Genomic DNA, 20,232 nt, shown 5'->3' with positions numbered 1-20,232 from the left:
GGTTAAAATATTAATTTCCAGACATAAAATATGATAATTGTTGTAATATGCCTCTTAGATTTTCTTAGGAATTAAGCAGCCTATATTATACCAGGTTATATATCTATATCATGTTAAATAAATTAACTTATTGTTTTATAAGCTTAAATAAATAACCTTTTTATTTCTAATTCCAGGAATGGACGCAATGTCCAACAACTCAACAGACACGTACAATTCGAGTAACGATAACAATTTGTTGTTGTCGACGCCTCCACCAACGCACAATAATAGAACTGGGTATGTATTTGTATCACTACATATTATTATACTCATCTTTATAAAATAAAAATGAATCGCCAAATCGTAATCGAGAACGGCTGAACCGATTTCGTTAATTCTTTTTGAAGTGAAACTTCTATATCGGGGTTAGAAAAAAAATTAGTGTAACATTTTTCCGTTACGCGCCATCTTTTTCTTACCCCTACCACGCGTGATTCGACGTATTTCTGTAAAGTTGCTTACAGTAAATTATTATTTTTTTAATAAGGTCGTAAAGAAGTTTCACTTCTTACGTGTGTATACTAGTACACGCATACATTTTTTGTTTATATCATACTAGCTGTGCTCCGCGGTTATACCCGCAGTGCTCCGCCCCTGTTGGTCTAAGCGAGATGATATATTATAGCCTTCCTCGATAAATGGGCTATCTAACACCAAAAGAATTTTTCAAATCGGACCAGTAGTTCCCGAGATTAGCGCGTTCAAACAAACAAACTCTTCAGCTTTATAATATTAGTATAGATTCCTATTCGATATACGATAATATTAGTTATTTTTGTATTGCATGTAATTAAGCGTACTATAAACTATTATTGATAATTGTTTGTCATAAATATACTGCTTACAGCAGCCCCAGAGTAGTATTTTATGTGATAGTTACGTAATATACTAAATTTATAATGTTTTATTTATTATAATTTTCCAGAAAACTCCTGGGTGACTTGTCCACGAACAAGAACCCAGCGGTAGGCACCAAACTAGAGGGATTGCTGATGAACTCAGATTCTGATAGCGGTATGTATCTACTAATATTAAAACAAATATAATCTTAATATATATAAATCTCGTGTCAAAATGTTTGTCCTCAATGGACTCCTAAACCACTTAACCGATTATAATAAAATTCGCACACCATGTGCAGTTCGATCCAACTTGAGAGATAGGATAGTTTAAATCTCAAATCGTTTTAGAGAAAGCGGGCGAAGCCGCGGGCGGTATGCTAGTATTAGTAATAAAATAGAAATAGATAAGCGTTTCATTTGCCACCATGTAAAAAAATCTTAATAACACACAGAACAGAAAAAAAATAGCAAAAGTTTATGTTTGCAAAAACTGCGGAAACCTTCACGCATAAAATGCGAAACTAATTTTGATGAAATTTAGCAGACACATATAGGGTAATTTCCATTTGATAGCTCAATAATTCCACATTTTAATGCACATAATAGATCAAAATTGTGTTTCAATAACTGAACAAATAAAATATCGGCTTGCAATACTAAAGACAAATAGACCAACTGACCGGTTGGCTTGGTTGGTAGTGACCCTGCCTTCCAAGCCAGAGATCGTGGGTTCGATTCCCACCCGGGGCAAATTTTTGTGTGATGAACATAGATGTTTGCTCTGAGTCTGGGTGTTAATTATCTATATAAGTCTTTATTTAAAATTATATATGTATGTTTATCAGCCATCTGGTTTCTATGACACAAGCGAAAGCTTAGTATGATCGTGCCGTGTGTGAAAATTGTCCTGTAATATTTATTACTTATTTGATTTCGATCTTTCTAGAATTCGATCCAAGAGCGTTCGAGTCGGAGCCTGTGAGTCGCTTCAACTCTTCAGTTGATAGTCCTTCAACACCAGCACCTCCGCTATGTAAGTGTAAATGTGAAACATATATTAGACTTTTATTCTAATACTAGCTTACCGCCCGCGGCTTCGCCCGCTTTGTCTAAAACCTAATCCATACAAATATTATTATAAATGCGAAAGTAACTCTGTCTGTCTGTCTGTTACTCAATCACGCTTTAACTACTGAACCAATTTGCATGAAATTTGGTATAGAGATATTTTGATACTCGAGAAAGGACATAGGCTACTTTTTGCCCCGGGACATAGGATAGGTTTTATCCCGGAAATCTCACGGGAACGGGAACTATGCGGGTTTTTCTTTTACTGCGCGGGCGAAGCCGCGGGTGGAAAGCTAGTAAATTATATACCAAAACCTTCCTCTTGAATCACTATCTATTAAAAAAACCGCAACAAAGATTTTAGATAAAGCGGGTGAAGCTGCGGGTGGTAAGCTAGTACTATATAAAATATAATCTAATCTAAAAAAATAAAATTATTTCCAGTGGCCCCCCCACCAAAAGCATCGAAACGTCAGAACCAACCAACACAAAATGTGAACGGGAACGATTTATTCGGTTCAACTCCATTCTCGGTCCCGAGTCAAATACAAACGAATCAGTCATTCCCGAACCAATCTGTCAAACCGAACTATGACATACGAGATTTTAACCTACAAACATCTGTTTTTAATTCAAACACGTCGTTTACAAATGGTTTGAGCGGTTATGATCCGTTTGAAACGAAGGGAAACATATTTGGAAATGGATTTGGGAATAATTTCAATGGTTTCGGCAATTTGAGCGAAAAACCTGCGGTCGAGTTGGATAGCAGCTTCAATGGGTTCTTGGATAAAACTATTTCGGAGATGAAGGTTAGTAAATCTATACTAATACTAGCGGTCCGCCCCGGCTTCGCCCGTGGTACATATTAACGTTTTCTCTACATAAGAACCATCCTCGTACTTCAAGGAATATAATAAAAAAAGAATTATGGAAATCGGTTCAGCCGTTCTCGAGTTATGGAATTACAACGAAAAGTGGCATTGATTTTTATATATTAGATTATAAAGCTGAAGAGTTTGTTTGTTTGAACGCGCTAATCTCAGGAACTACTGGCCCGATTTGAAAAATTCTTTCGATGTTAGATAGCCCATTAATCGAGGAAGGTTATAGGCTATAATATATCATCACGCTACGACCAACAGGGGTGGAGCCAGGAGTATGATTTTACAATGTAAAATCATACTATATTATTACAAAAAAAATAGACCTCTTTTAAACGAGAACTAAAGTCATGGTTTAACTTTAGTACTGGGCTTAAACTTTTCCCTATCTATTGTCTATGGTTTAACGCTAAATTAATAGTTTTACTTAGACTATGGTTTTGATACATAAAAGACCCGAAAAATATTAGTTAGTCCGTGTTTTATAATAAAACAGATAGTGGTTTAAACCACTATCTGTTTTATTATAAAATTCATTTAATTTTTGAAATACTAGTACTATCAGACATTTGGACTTAGTGTATTTGCGATAAACCACCGAGTTTCGATTATAAAATACCATTACACCTTCTAATTTTTTTATCTGTACAGTTGTATTCAATTCCACTTTTGTATTTTAACAGCTAGTTACTTGGTGAGTTATATTATTACAATGATCCTAATATTGACCGTTTTATTATTTATTTTTAATATATTATTTTCATATTCCAGGACGGATTCAGCAGAGGGATCAGCTTTGGAAACGACGATTTTTCAATAGACAACCTCGATCCCATCAAGAAAAACTAAAATTAAATAAATAATATAGTTAAAATTATTAAAACATCCTTGTAACAATTCACACAAAATAGTTTAATGCAATAATATAAGACATTATGAATTATCGAAGTAGTTGTAAGTATTGTGTAGATTGTGACGACGATATTAAATGTTGCCATGTTATTGGTTACAAATTTTCCGTGATAATAGGTAATTTTTTCGAAACGTAGAAAATATAATAAAATTGTATTCCTAGAATCTCTAACCAGTAATGTGTTGAACGCTATTTATAAATAGATGGATTATGAATACAAAGCGCGCAAACATTCCAACGTGCCTTAAGACAATAATATCTTTATCTCTCCAGTAGGTTTTTAAGTAAAAATGTATTTTGGTAGATTATTGTTATTTAGGGACCAAAATTTTTAACCATTGAGGATTTGAAGTTCGTCGTAACATTCTGTGATAATTCTTTGCAAGTTGAGGAACTTCAAGTCAATTTACTAACGTTTATATACAATATGGAATAAACTCCTATTTTTTATATTATATTATGGAGTTAATCGGAATTTCTACAAAAAAAATTGTCATTTAAGCTCTGGCTGCAAGTACATGACAACGATACCAAAAAAAAACAAAATTAACAAACATTATTTTTACTAATATTGACTTTGTGTCCTGATATTTTTTCCTATATTATTTAAATTATTAAGCTAAGAATATCGTGAAAAAAACGTTGTCATAAAAAAAACTTGTAAATAAACTGTCATTTTTTGATGACATTGCAGCCTCTTTCGTTCATTCGTTCATTCATCGATCTATGCTTTTTTAAATGTTTTTAAACAATGATATTATTTGTATATTGGTTTTTAACTGTTGTATCCCTGTCACAATAGTTAATTATTATAGTATTGTACACTAATTTCGTATTAAGGCCAAAAGATATACATAAATGTGTATTTTGGATAATAAAATTTATGTTTATAGCTTTGTGTTTTATTTCACCTTTAGATAATGAAAAATTTAGTAGTAATTGAATAACATGTTCAGGTGCGAAGTATAGCATTATTAACAAAAAAGTCAGTATTATAATATTGGTATACAGGTATATTATAATACTGACTTTTTTGTTAATATAATCGTGCTTATCTCAGGAACTACTTTAACCATTTCAAAAATTCTGTCACAGTTGAATATGTATGTAGGTAATCCCTGAGTGCCATAGGCGTATAGTTTAGTAGTAGTTTTAGTATTATTATGTGTATAGTTTATCATGAGCAAAGCCGGCGCGGCCCACTAGTTACTAGTGGGCCGCGCCGGCTTTGACTAGTATATATAATAAAACTATTATTATTTTCACCAGATCGGATCATTGCTATAATTTAACTTGAAAACCGTAGAAACTGATGGAAGAAAGTAATATGAATTTTGTATGATATTTTATGAATTCATTCCTATATAAATGGGTAATGAGCAACACAAGGTTATAAAACCTAGTTACAAATTATGTTTTAAACTACTGCATGTAAATAATCGTTACCTACATAAAATTATATATTTATGCATAAAAAAGTAAAAGGACAATCACTACATAACATAAAACCTTAAACAGTTTTGTGATTGTCGAGGAACGTTTTTGTATATAATTTACCTATTAGGTTTTAGACAGCAGGCGCAGCCGCGGGCTGGAAGCTAGCGAGAAATAATAGAAGATGACAACCACAATGTCAACACGCCGCACTAACGTTCTAAAAGCCTCGTATCCAATGCCCATAAAGCCGCGATTGGCAGCAAAAAATGTCTGTTTTCAATTTTCGCGAAACGTCAAAATCGTGCTATGCGAAGCAACAGATTTTCCGCTATTTTCCAGTGGAAAACATTTTAAATTGAAACAAACGATCTCTGAAATGATCTGAATTAGTAATTATATTGAACTCAATCAGTATTTAGTGTAACTGTGCAGTATTATTTAAATATGGTGGACTTGAGCGGCGGTCAAGATGGCCCGTTGGAACACGCATTTTCCAACTCGGTTTTTATCATTCCAGGCATTGTTGTTGTGGGGTTATCAGGTAAATACCATAAATAATTTAATAAGGCTTTAGCGAAAATAGGTTTTCAGTACGCTGCGATATTCCTCGAAGTAACATACGGAAAAAATTTAAGCGCTGGCTGTCCCTTTGTGAAGAACGAAATTATTTTTTTTCAATAATTTTAATGTATTTTTTATTATAAAATCTTGTGAATTCCAATTATGGTATTTATCTTAATTTTTTGCAAATTTTGCTTTTTAAATATCTAGTTACATAAATGCATGCTAAGCATATGAAATATGTGTCCTTGTCGAAAACAAAAGATGGTTTACCATCCGAGTAATCGTTACAATTGATGGAATGGTTAAGAAGTACTAAGCTAAATACATAAATTAAACTTTTTTTATCTTGACAACACTATTTTCTTGCATACAATTATATATAATAGATAAAAAATACATATTCTGTAAGTAGGTAACTATATGCTTTTCTCCTTTTAACTCAAAATTATTTAGCTTTAGTAATGATTCAAAACAAATGTTTCATTTTTCTATAAAAAAATATCTTGATATTAGAAAAATATGTTGATCCAGCCTCTTATTACAATGGAAAATTTATGTTCGCACATAGCATAGCATAATATGCTTCATACACACAGCCTTTGCTGTCTGTCTGTCTCCAGGCTGTACCTCATAAACCATGATAGCTAGAAAGCTGAAATTTTCCCAAATGATGTATTTCCGTTACTGCTATACCAACAAATACTAAAAATTAAAAAAAATAAAACATTAAGGGTCCATACAACAAATGATTTTCAATTATAAATGATAGTACGGAACGCTTCGTTCGCAAGTCCGACTCGCTATTGGCCGGTTTTAATTCTTCATCACCACTGGGACTCGGAGCCATGACGCCTCGGTTATATGGTATGAGTCTAACTTAGATTCGTGATTCATTAGAATTAATAGGTGTAACTACACAATAAGTCAATCCTATTCTTATTTGGATCACATACTACTGCAATTAAGTTATATCTTTCATACCTTTTTAGCCAAAAATACATTGAAGAGATGCTTATATTAAAACTTACTCTATTTACTCCCGATTTTTCAATCCTTAGTTAAAACTTACCCGTCCAATAAAGTATTACACAATAATATTAAAATATCACCTATAAACTGTCAAATAAAGGTAAGAAGAAAATATTTTTGAAATGGTAGTTTAATATGTTATTCAACGAATAAGTTTTAACCAATTATTGAAAACTCAGCCCTTTATATAAAATAAATTATATTTTTATCCTGTATGTACCTGTTAATGCTGTACCTATAATTAATAGCCAATTTAGAATAAGATGCAATGTACAAATTCAAATAACATGTAACAAATTGAGCTACTGCCTACTGTTGGTATGTCTTCAAATAAATATATATTGGATTTCTTAGAAGCGTTACATTATATATTATGATACAATATATTGCTTCCAATAAATCAAAGCGTGAAAAGAATATTAACTACTAGCTGTGCCCTGCGGTTTTCCCGCAGTGATCTGATCCTGTTGGTCTTAGCGTGATGATATATAGCACATATATAGCTTTCCTCAATAAATGGGCTATATAACACCGGTATAATTTTTAAAATGTTCCTGCGATTAGCGCGTTCAAACAAACTCTTCAGCTTTATAATATTATCCATACTAATATTATAAATGCAAAAGTAACTCGGTCTGTCTGTCTGTTACTCAATCACGCCTAAACTACTGAACCAATTTGCATGAAATTTGGTATGGAGATATTTTGATACCCGAGAAAGGACATAGGCTACCTTTTATTGCGAAATATGTACCGAGGCGAAGCCGGGGCGGACCTCTAGTTATATTATAACTATTGACTATTTTATTTTGTACAAGAGGTCCGCCCCGGCTTCGCCCGTGGTACATATTTCGCAATAAAAGGTAGCCTATGTCCTTTCTCGGGTATCAAAATATCTCCATACCAAATTTCATGCAAATTGGTTCAGTAGTTTAGGCGTGATTGAGTAACAGACAGACAGACAGAGTTACTTCCGCATTTATAATATTAGTATGGATTGGATAATATTTCTGTTTGTAAAAGTATACAGAAAACTGTATCAGAATTAATATTGAAGGTCGCCTTGAAAATGAAATTCCTAAAATGCAAATAATGTATTTAATTGATCAGTTGGCATATTTAAAAAGTGGTTTAAAATATAAGCAAGAGCGATTATACTACTTACTATTATTAAAGTTTTTGATAGTTAATTCATGCATGACTTGCTTTCTATAAAATGGGACGTCTTTTTAACTATTACAATTTACATATCAGTCTTTTATTTACTTTATTTTGTAATCTAAGATATCAGTATTATTAACCAAATTATATCAGATAAATTGGTATGAATATTATTAAGTAATGAACACTTTGTGTTATTTATTAGTATTTTCTTATTATAATATTTCTACAGGTGTATATTTTTGGTCTGCTCTAGTTATAAGCACTAAGTCATCTTTTTATTTAATCTGTGGAATCCATTATCTATTTGATGTCAAACGTCAATAACAAGCAAAATAAGTTGTTAATATAAATAATAAATAACAATTTATTAATCGCGATATCTTATAAACTACACTCAACACCAAGCCAACTACATTATCTACGTATCATTACGACATCAACCTTTTTACGCTGTGGACTCCTTTTTAAAATAAAAATTTAAAAAAGAAAATAAAAAAAACTAAAATTCAAAAATGGAAGGCGAAGTGGTCAATGAAGATTTGCAAAGAATAAGCGACATGCTGGATTCAGATACGCCACCGTCAAAGAAAGAATTGTTAGATATGTTGAGTTCTGCTGAAATTGACGAAGAAGTGCGCGAGAGTCTGCGCAGTATGCTAACTGGGGACGTGCCACAGGTTTTTGGTGCTTATGGGACGGTGTTAGGGGTGGTTTTCGTGTTCCTCATATTCTTTGTGATGCGTAAGTCGAGTTTTGTATTATCGCCTATAATATGAGTTGAGTGAGTAATTTCTGCTTGATTTTTAAAGCGTGTTAATATATTCGTTTGACGCACTTCATGAATTAAAATAATTGAAACTAGGTCGCGGTTTCTGCTGTACAAACAAAAAATAATTTATTTTAATTTGTTCTTTCTGATACTTCAAACTATTATACTTTTTTAAAAGAATTATATTGGCTTACATAATTTTCTAAACATACATTATTTCATTTGTTTACAAAATTGTGTAAATTGTTATTTTAATCTGTAAACCATTATTTAATGTCCCGGAATACTAAAAATATTTCCATATGTAGGTACTAACCAATTGACCCCATTTTCTGGAATATTCGAAAACATAAACTTTGTTTTTGTGTAAGATTGCATATTCGCCTTCAACAAAAAATAAGTTGTTTATAACGTGTTTAGGTATATTTTTTGCATACATAGAACTTATAATGCCTTCGTATACATAATTAACTAGATGAGATTTTTATCATTTAATAGTCATTAACGACATGTTGATAGGTATAATACCTATAAGCGCTTGTCATTTTTTTATCATTTTCCTGCAGTTATTTATAAAATTGATAAAACAATAATATACTTAGTTTTCATAACTGCAAATGATAAAAAATAGTGTGAGTACCGAGCATACGTGTCAGAAGTGAAATTCCATGACGCGACTGTATTCCCATTATGCTACCTTGAAATTTTACTCTCAACGCACCCAAAGAAGTTTCACTTCAAAATATTTTTATGGAAGCTTGCAATAATATTATTAGCTCGAATAATACCTACCTACTGGCTACTATAGAACAAAAATACGTGCTCCAAATGCAATTCATTATAATTTTGAACAAATGCTCACATTATGAAGTTGCTTAAAATGTAACATATATTTGATAAGATATACGACAAAATTGCATTATGCCCTAGACCTTGTGACCCACAATTTCTAGATAAATTTTGTCGTAAACAATAATATTTTATCTTTATCTCATATAATATTAATATGTAAAATTCTCATGTCACAGTGTTGCTATGCTCCTCGGACTCCGCTTACCCGATTACTATGAAATTTCATTAATTCTGTAAGTCTGAATTCGCTCTTTATCTACTTTTTAAATAACTAAATGATAACGGTATACTGACGGTGCATTTACATCAAACGAGCAAATGCTCATTCTAACTTTACTATGTCAAATTCTTTTAGTGTTAGGCGTAGAGCATTCTTTCGTTGTTCTTAGTGCGTTCGAAAAGATTCTATGCAATGTTCTAATACTGAACAATATTGAATACGAGTTTTCGTTTACACTAAAAGCGTATGCGCTAGCTCTAGCTCATATCTAAAGGTATTAAAGGTACAATCTACTGAAATTTTGACATTTATTTTTAAAACTTGTATAGTACTCCAAAGGTAATAATGCGCATAGAAATCTTCGTCACTGTTCGGCAACTGTCATATTCTCGGAGCGTCCGAAGATGATATCTATATAGAGCGGTTAAATGCATTTTCTTCATGCATTATTTAGTCATATTATATGTTTTCTGCTAAAAGAGATTAATATGTATTTGTAGGTAAGTAACGATTTTGTTTCGATAATTCCTTGTAAGTAAATAGCGAGTATAACCCCACGATTGCGAATATATTATCTTTGTTGGATTGTTTTACTTGGAAAATTTTATAGTACCTACTTTTAAAGTGTCTTACTGAAGCTGGTGTAATGATGGAAGAAAAGAAGGTTAAAATAACACAAAATTTATATTGTATAAAGTATGGTTTTTAAATTAATAAAAAAAAGTTTTCAAACACAGGTTTATATTTAAACCATATATGTAAATCTTATCATTAAAATCTCAGTTCAAAAGTATTTAAAGAACTGATCATTCTTCAATATTATGACAATTACAAAAAAAATAAAAACAATCAAAATCAGGGATTATCTTTATTTCTGACATTTTAGATACATCGGAACTCTTCTTCATTTTCACTTTCCCTAAACTGCCATCACCTGTGTAAATCATTTCATCGATTAATTCAATTCACCTTTAAAAACAAAACCAAGAAGGGTACGTAATAGCAGCTCTATATAATTCCACACACGTGCAGCACCACCAATATTTAAAGACAACTGACGGATTTTTGAGTTTTTTGACTGACAGACTACCGTCACCTACCGCCCTATTTGTTTTTGATTGTGTATGACCGTGAATTGACTTCTATTTCTTTTGAACAAAGTGTAAAATGCAAGTTCGTTGTTTAGGGCTCTTACGATTCAATGATTCGAGTGTCTTCGGAAATACGACAATTAGCGAAGATTTGCATGCGCATTATTAATTTTGTATTACTGTACGTGTTACTTTTTAATTTTTCAGAACAATTTAACTGTCTTATTATAATGTGTCTGTCGTCGCCCATAGATTTGCTCATTTCATTAAAATGGTTGAATGTCTATGTTCTGTAGTGAAACTTCTTTAGACGCGTTGAGAGTGAAATTTCAAGGTCGCGTCATAGCGATACCGTCACGTCATGGAGTAAAGCGAAGATTTTGGTATCTTTGTCTATATTATGCAATCTTGCGTGTAACTTCTTTAGTTTCACTTCTGACACGTGTGCTCGGCACACACGCTCAAATTGCGTACTCTAATTGTTTACTTACCTGCGCATAAAGATATATTATTTTGTAAGTAATATTGAGGTTATACAATTGAATTATCAATGAATTGTTTCATAAGCGAGATAAGCCCAAATCGAATTATCTTCGCGAACACCGAATTCTTTTATAATATCGATAAGGATTGTATTACGTGTCTCATAGAGATTGGTTAACTTGTTATTTACTGCTCAATATATGTTTCAGTTTTGATGTTATTTAAAAACTAGCTGCTCCGCGCGGTTTCTCCCCCGTGGCTCCACTCCTGTTGGTCGTAGCGTGATGATATATACCCTTATAGCCTTCCTCGATAAATGAGCTATCTAACACCGAAAGAATTTTTCAAATCGGACCAGTAGTTCCCGAGATTAGCGCGTTCAAACAAACAAACAAACTCTTCAGCTTTATAATATTAGTATAGATTTTTCCAAGTTTGGTTTTGTAATCTTATTAGGATCTAAGTTAGTAAGGTTTATATCTTTTGTTGGCAGGACAGGCCTCTAAACCTCAGAGCTTTGATCAAGTGCCCTGTTAAAATATTGCTTCGTCGATTTGTCGTGTCATACGTATAGTCTAAGCGTATAGTGAAAAAATCAAAATGAACAGCCTTTTTTGGTACTTATTTCAACTAGGTAGTTATAAGAGAATCTGAAACGTTCCAGTATGTGTAAAATATATTTTTTGTGCCTGCAAAATCAATATTATCACATGTTATCTTCAAGCAACAATTAAACGATTAATTTAATCATTGATTAGGTTTTGATTGTAACGAATGTGTTTGAGTATTGTGAATATGTAAGTATTAATAAAATTGTAATCAATATTATTTTTCCTAGTACCTAGTTTCAAAATCAACATTCAGTGCCTTTAAGGAGCTCTTTGTTTCCGTAAAATATTAAATAGTGTATAAAATGTGTAACTTATATATAAATTAACCAAGATAACTATAACTAAATACTTTTGTTCTACTCTATAACCCAATCTATCAATTCTTCTCTTGCCTTCTATTGAGCAAGCACAGATAATTCAATATATTGTGTCGATCTGTGGAGTAAACCAAAATCTACATAACAACTAGTGGTCCGCCCCGGCTTCGCCCGTGGTACCTACATGTTTAAACTATCCTATCTCTCAAGTTGGATCGAACTGCACATGGTGTGCGAATTTTATTATAATCGGTTGAGTGGTTTAGGAGTCCATTGAGGACAAACATTGTGACACGAGATTTATATATATTAAGATTATAGGAGACAATACTGACTTATTCGCTTCTTCAGTAGATACAAAACATGGCGGACGATCCTCTGAACATCAAGAACTTTGTATCAGAGAAGCTATCGGAGTCCATGCAGAATGTAGACGTAATGTCATTGCTACAGAACTTAGCGGCATCAGACAATGCCAAGGGCGAAATTAAAGATAGATTGACCAGCGTCATGACGCAATTAAGCTCTATGTCAGCTGGAGAGAAGGAAGTCTTTATGGCATATGTGAAGCAATTGCTGACGAAGAAACTGGAGACCCATTTCAAGAATAATCCACCAGATTTGAGCAATTTGGAAGAGGCTTTGACGGGGGCTGTGAAAGAACAGCTGATGTATGCAGCGGTGATTGTATTCGTGGTCGTCGTTTTAGTTGGTATGGATTTGTTGTACGTTTTGTGGCGTCTTTCTATGGTTTTAGGTTGCGTATCTGATGTATTTTAAGCTTCACGTTAGGCTATCTGTCTTGTAGCTGATCTCTCATAGGTCGTGTGTGTCTTCTGGTCCATCTGAGTATGTAATTTAGTCATGAGATTACTGCCTTTTAATAGAGAGTGCATATTGCACCCATGACCACCCAACCTTGAGCAGTTAAATTATTTCCTTCGCTGATGATTTGGCTCAATGTACTCGTAGATTAGCCGGCATAGCAGATAGTTAGCATATAATTTAGATTTATTAGTTTTAATATTTAATAGCTATTTGAATAGGAGCATTATATGTGAAGCTGTGTAAATAAAAATTGTGACGTCAATCTGCAGAACGGGTAAAACATAAGTTATATTATACTTAGTTTTTGTTCGGATCCATCGCGAAACTAAAGGCGAGAGAGTCGAAAAAAATAAATATTTTATAAATTGAAATTTGAAACTTTAAATAATCTTTAGTAAAACTGTGAAGTAAAACAAAATCTACATAACAATAGGATGGTTTCTTGTTTCTTAGAGCTAGCGCGCAAGAGCAACTTTTGTCTCCGCAACTTTTTTGTCTCTCCCATCAACTCCATGGGCTAGTAAGAAAGTGCGCACACGTAGTGACGCAACTCCCCATAGAGTTGATGGGAGAGACAAAATAGTTGCGGAGACAAAAGTTGCTCTTGCGCGCTAGCTCTTATTTTAGTAAAGTTATCCAAAATTAGGTAACCTTACGTATCAACTATCAATATTATCAATGTTTCGATATCAACAAGGATAACGACGCGATGTTCCCATTTAGCTATCTACTTACTTATCTATTATTTAATTTCGCAACCTATAAAAATTGGAAAGCCGCTAATTTTTACATATTTTTGCCCAACTTCCTCCAACACAATGTATATGTTACATACACCTTCTCCTAACAAAAACGAACACAAAAAAAATCAAGCATAATACCATGATCAAGGGAAATTGGAATTCATGTACAAACATACATAATAAACAATAATAAGTAGGTAGATTAACATAAATAAGTAGGTAGATTTTTTATGCGGGTATCCTGTTAAATATATCCTACAAGATCATATCACACAATTAAGTATGTTTTTATAGTTACTGATATAAAAAAGTCACTATAGCGTGATGCAGGATTTCTGATAATCTATTTAGAGAAGATTTTCAGGAAATTATTTCTGTAAATAGAACACTAGGCGCCGCAGATTCTATACATAAGTATATTCCTTCGGTTTCGTTATATCAAAAGGGCACAGCTAGTAGATGTTTATAAACTGTTCTGTGAAATTAGTGTTATTTGTTTGTCATAGTTTATTGAGCTGACAAAGAGCTGACATAAATTATTTCTATAGAATTTCGTTACGTAAATATGTATAAACGATTAATCTATAATTTTGTGGTTTTAAACAAAACTTCAAGTATTTCAACTTGAAACAGTCACATGAAATTATTTGCCTTCTATCCTTAATTTCCTACGGTTAATAACTTATGTTATTACCACTATACTATAAACTAGCTGCTCCGCGCGGTTTCACCCCCGTGGCTTCACTCCTGTTGACCGTAGCGTGATGATATATAGCCTATAACCTTCCTCGATAAATGGGCTATCTAACACCGAAAGAATTTTTCAAATCGGACCAGTAGTTCCCGAGATTAGCGCGTTCAAACAAACAAACAAACTCTTCAGCTTTATAATATTAGTATAGATATATTTTACCGTTGTAGGCTTTCTGATGTAGGACACAACGATTTAGATTAATAATGCAATAATAATGTCATTTGATAAATCAACGATTATTAATTAAGAAACTCTTAACAACTAAAATTAAAATATATCAGTTCATTTTATATAATATAAATAATGTCAAATCAGTTACCTCATTTCAATAATTCCTAACTATACCCAGTTTCAAACTAGATGGCGCTGATTTAAAATTGTACAATTCTTAAAAACACATTGATATAACGAAATAGCTTTTAATATAACACAAACATTATAATTATTGATTTGTTAATAATAATTAATAACAAATGAAGCTTAATAATAATTTTTAATAAATTTCTCATTTGACATTGTCCGCTATCAACATACGTAATCGAGTCTATATTATAGTTGCAATACATATCTTAGTTTATTATTATTCAGTTATCTAAAGGTGTAGGTGTCGTGGCGTGATAAAGTTATTAAATACGTCGATAATATTTTGTTTTGATATACTTTTTTTTATAAGATAAAGCCCAATTTACATTGGAACAGTTTTGTGCGATAATCCATGTGGCGATAGTGTAAAATTTTAGTTTTTATTTATAGTGTTAAGTGTTGCCAGTTAAGGAATAGATAAAAAAAAATAAATAAATTTGTCGGTTTAATAAATAAATTATCAGGTAAAACGAAATTTATTTTGGGAATATATTATTTGAATAATTTTATTTATTACTCGATGTAAATCAGTATTTATTATTTAAAATGTATCATCATATATTCATATCCTTATTTAAAAACTGAATTAATTAAATGACGGTAGTTACATACGTACATTCTAAAACAGCGCCATCTAACGTATTTGTTGTGGTATTAAAATGTTTTTCTTACTTCAATTATGATTACATATATGTTTTTAAATTGGTAAAGTAGATATTTTCAACAAAAAACACTTATTATAAGAAATATAAATAACCCAATGAATTTTCCAAATCCGAATTTCTAGTATTTGATAACTAAACTAATATTTTTAAGAGATAAAGTCACAAATATAGAATTTGCACTTCAAAATTTTAAAGATCACAGTTTCCCAATCACCTCGCTTTACAAAGGTTAAAAACTTGCTACCTTCTTAGAATTAGGGTTAAAAATAAACGGTCCTAAGAGATAAATACAATGTTGCAGATTGCAATGTTATTGAAGAAAAGCCAAATGCAATATAAACACCTATGATTTCATGTAATCATAATCAAAGAAACATCAGTTTTGAGACAAGTTTCGTACAGGAAAGTGTGAATTTAAATGATAAAGAATTGTAAATGGTTGTTGTCAAATTAATGAAAATATCAAAGTAGTTTTTAATCTAAATTGTTATAGGTAACGGTGCATTTACATCAAACGAACATAGAGCTAGAGCATTATTTCGTGATCTTTTAGTGTAAACGAAGACTCGTATTCAGTGTTGTTCAGTAACTATTACTATTAGAACATTACATAGAATCTTTTCGAACGCACTAAGAACAACAAAAGAATGCTCTGCGCCTGTTTACACTAAAATAATTAATTTTACATAGTAGGGTTAGAATGAATATTCGCTCACATTATCGAATCAATATAACAATATTCATAGTAACTCTCGATTATTTTTCTTCTTTTCTATATTAAATATTAGCTACATATTATTTAAAAACTGTCAAAAGTTTTTTCTTAAAAATAATACCACATATTATGCTGCGCATGCAATTACCGTCATATGAATTAACTTTTAATAAAAAATACAAAAAAACCATTAAAAAAAATATATTTTTCCAAGACAATGGACACAGAGCAGAAAATAGGCGAGGTAGTGACAGAGGCTGTGAAAAATTCTGACGTAGTGTCGATGCTACAGCAAATAGTAGCCACGTCCCCTAGCGATGGAGAATCAGAGGAGATTAGAGAAAAAATCCAGAATGTTCTAGAAAGATATAACAATATGGACGAAGTAGATAAGGAGGTATTCGTCAATCAGCTTAAAGAAGCTCTAGCTATGAAATTATCTATGAAATTGAGAGACAATGTATATGAAGACGGACCGTCCTATGTCCCCGTTTTGATCGCTGCCCTGTTGATATTTTTGGTCGTTGGTATGGTTGTTTTAATGTTGGTTTATACCTTACGTACCTACATCGTTCAAACTCAAACATTAATTATTTATTCAATTAGTCTTCTCTAGAAGAACTTTAGAATCGTCATAACAGTTTTAATATTTACCATCGATTCGAAATAATTCGTTGCGTTAAATCCTATGAAGTATACTGTGTGGGAAAGGGTTGATGCTAGACTGTCGTTTTTACACTGGAAATATTACTGCTCTAATACCCCCGCCACACTATGCTCCACGTCCTGCTCCTCGTCCTGCTCATCGCGCTGCCGTTATTCGCCTCGATATTGCCGTCTGGCCACACACTGCTCTACTCGCGCGATTAATTGCGACGCTCTTCATTTCGCACTCGTATTGTCGGTCCTTTGACTCGCGCGCAAAAGCCGACAAAATAGGGAGCAATGAGCAGGACGATGAGCACGACGACTGACATGACGAGTAACGTGGCCACACTACGTCCCTGCCTACTTTCCTCATTACTTCCCATACCACTCGTCGAGTCGTGTGGCTGGGGTATAAGACATCATGGTATATCACCAGTAATAGTATTTGAAAACCAGTAAAATGACGTTTATCACAATTTATTCACAATCTAAAAAAGCATTTATTACCTACCTCCTACTTTATATTTATTAATTGAATTACCTAAGCCCTTATTTAGCCTTAGCTAAGTACTTCTTAACTACCTATATCGCTATTTTATCCTTTATCTATTTTACATAAACACTCCTCTTAGATATAAAAACGTACTAAGAACGTACGTAAACGTATATAATATATGAAAAGTTTTCACAAAAAATCACGCTTGATGAATTTTTAATGTAACATATTACATAATATCATATCACAGTATTACAATAAAGGTCTGTACAAAAATATCGCAATATAAGTGAGTAATATAAGAGCTAGCGCGCAAGAGCAACTTTTGTCTCCGCAACTATTTTGTCTCTCCCATCAACTCTATGGGTTAGTAAAAAAGTGCGCGCACGTAGCGACGCAACTCCCCATAGAGTTGGTGGGAGAGACAAAATAGTTGTGGAGACAACAGTTGCTCTTGCGCGCTAGCTCTTACAATAGTACCTACCAAAAACATTCACCCTATGGGCTAGGACGATTAACAATTGTGTAAACATTAGGTATATTTTTCGATTCTATTTATATCCTTCATAATTAAGTTACTAAATAAATGTTTCTAAGACTCCTTAATTATCCTTAATTAGATTAAATCTCCTTAATTAGATTAAATCTATCAGATAAAAATTATTAGTTATTCACCAGATTTTAAATAAGTAACTACTTAAAAAATCGAAGTTCATTATTATTATTTTTTACACGCTTTATATTAGCTTCACCTGTATGTTTGTATGTTTGTAACTGACTTCTTTGGGCGCGATTTTGACCCACTTTAAACGGCCAGATTTCGTTCAAACTTTGTAGATTTATTGAGGATCGATGACAATACACTAATTTGATAAAATTTTCTATTTTTTAGTTGGGTTTTCTATAAAAAGCGTGTTTTTTAGTTTTTTAAAACTATTATTATTAAACAATGATATTGGAATAAGTACATACATAATTGGTTACTCTGTATATTTTTTGAACAAAAAATGCTATTGCCTAGTTTCCCAAGTATCTGTGATCCCCTAGATTGCTAAAAACGGGGCAGCCATTAAAAAAATAAATGAACACGTTTTTGTTATTTTTATTAATCAAAAATTGTATTATTTTCAGTATTCTTCGGCTACAAACTATACAAATCGATAAAGGAAAAAGAGAAGAAGCGGGAAGAAAAGAAAAAACAGAAACAAATGAAAAAGAAGAAGTAAACTATTTATTTTTGAACGTTAGTTCAATGGAAATTGTAATGTCTGAGGTATTGTTATGTTTAGAAATATTAAAATATTATTATTGTATGTAAAATCAAGGTATTTATTGTATGTGAAACTATTTGTATAGAATAAATAATCTGTAAAATGTCTTCAATGTATTTAAAATTATCTGTGTAGCAGAAATTTTCGAATTTTTTTTGTGAATTACAAAAATTTGTCTATTGCTCCTTAAATGTATTAAAATTGTATAATTTCGTATACGAAATAAATATATCTCCAATAGCACATTGTATACAAATATAGCTACAACAAGATGCATTTATTTTAATTTTAAAATTTTAATATAGTTTTGGGTACTTTTATAAAATCCTATGCAACATATTGCACTTTTCATGGAATTTTGACAATAAATAATAAAATATTGCCAACTTTTTTTAACTGTTATGCCATTGTCCTTCTATTATCTATTTTTTTAAACTTCATATCTATCCAGTAACTATTTTAGAGGAAAATAATATATTTTTGTGTTGTACAAATTTTATAATGTATCTCAAACATTATAATAAAACGACTGATGTAATTGTTTAATAAGTTAAATATATTTTTTATTTATGATTTTCGTTTTTTTATTTTTATTTTAGTAATTTACTAGCTTCCGCCCGCGACTCCGTCCGCGCGGATGTCGGTCTTTGCGTGGATGGTTTATTTCTCCATTTTGAGTAACTCGGACAATGACATCTTATAAATATCTATGGACCCAAATACGGCTAGGTCTATAATAATACGCAACGTGTGTTCACGGTACCTACTACAGAACAACGTCTATGGATAACTTTTTTTCTACGTATTTTTCCAGGATAAAAAGTATCCTATTTTACGCCCAGGATAATAAGGTATAATTATACCAAGTTTCATCGAAATCGAACCGGTAGTTTTCACGTGATGTCTTCACATACAGACAGACAGACAGACAGACAAAAATTTTTTTAATCACATATTTGGGTTTGGTATCGATCCAGTAACACCCCCTGCTAGTTATTTTTTCAATATTTTCAATGTACAGAATTGACCCTTCTACAGATCTTCTCTAATATATAAAAATCAATGCCACTTTTCGTTGTAATTCCATAACTCGAGAACGGCTGAACCGATTTCGATAATTCTTTTTTTATTATATTCCTTGAAGTACGAGGATGGTTCTTATGTAGAGAAAACGTTAATATGTACCACGGGCGAAGCCGGGGCGGACCGCTAGTTTATTATATGTATAGATTCTGACTCGACAATTTTCCCAAGTTAGGTATGTAATATTATGTGCTTAAAAATATTGGAAATGCCATTTTTTGTTAAAATTTCTATTTGAAAACTGATATTTGGCATTTAATTTCAAAAGAAATACTTAGGTACTATAAAATATACTTATAAAAATTCCTGTGAACGAAGGGGGCATAATATAATATGGCCACTGCATTCGCTTAATTATTTTAAATACATTATAATCTGGA

At 32.0% G+C, this 20,232-nt stretch overlaps 2 protein-coding genes across 8 annotated transcripts in view; both read left to right on the top strand.

Annotated features, from left to right (window-relative positions):
• Nucleotides 1–4,641, top strand: part of LOC123704147 (PTB domain-containing adapter protein ced-6) — a 66,388-nt gene extending 61,747 nt beyond the window's left edge. For 3 of the 4 annotated variants that reach the window (XM_045652444.1, XM_045652441.1, XM_045652442.1), the window contains exons 8-12: nt 177–279; nt 968–1,056; nt 1,831–1,917; nt 2,397–2,764; nt 3,608–4,641. In XM_045652444.1, the coding sequence (XP_045508400.1) occupies nt 177–279; nt 968–1,056; nt 1,831–1,917; nt 2,397–2,764; nt 3,608–3,685 (725 nt within the window). In that variant the 3' untranslated portion in view covers nt 3,686–4,641. Of the gene's footprint in view, nt 1–176; nt 280–967; nt 1,057–1,830; nt 1,918–2,396; nt 2,785–2,953; nt 2,983–3,607 lie in introns of those variants that run through there. The other variant, XM_045652443.1, reaches the window with a different exon arrangement.
• A 3,679-nt stretch (nt 4,642–8,320) lies between these two features.
• On the top strand, nt 8,321–18,907 carry LOC123704152. 4 transcript variants are annotated; one of them, XM_045652449.1, is made up of 3 exons: nt 12,065–12,155; nt 12,638–12,998; nt 18,630–18,907. In XM_045652449.1, exons 2-3 carry the CDS (start codon nt 12,650–12,652, stop codon nt 18,722–18,724), a joined length of 444 nt encoding a protein of 147 aa, XP_045508405.1. In that variant the 5' UTR covers nt 12,065–12,155; nt 12,638–12,649; the 3' UTR covers nt 18,725–18,907. The 4 variants fall into 4 exon arrangements, with proteins under 4 accessions (XP_045508408.1, XP_045508405.1, XP_045508406.1 ...); XM_045652450.1 differs by lacking the exons at nt 12,065–12,155; nt 12,638–12,998 and adding exons at nt 15,171–15,438; nt 16,569–16,881; XM_045652451.1 differs by lacking the exons at nt 12,065–12,155; nt 12,638–12,998 and adding exons at nt 15,724–16,132; nt 16,569–16,881.
• Nucleotides 18,908–20,232: the final 1,325 nt, after the last annotated feature.

The sequence above is a fragment of the Colias croceus genome, chromosome 28 (genome assembly GCF_905220415.1).
Source record: "Colias croceus chromosome 28, ilColCroc2.1".
Lineage (NCBI taxonomy): Eukaryota > Metazoa > Arthropoda > Insecta > Lepidoptera > Pieridae > Colias > Colias croceus.
The sequence above is the reverse complement of the archived record's forward strand: the minus strand, read 5'-3'. Positions and strand labels throughout refer to the sequence as shown.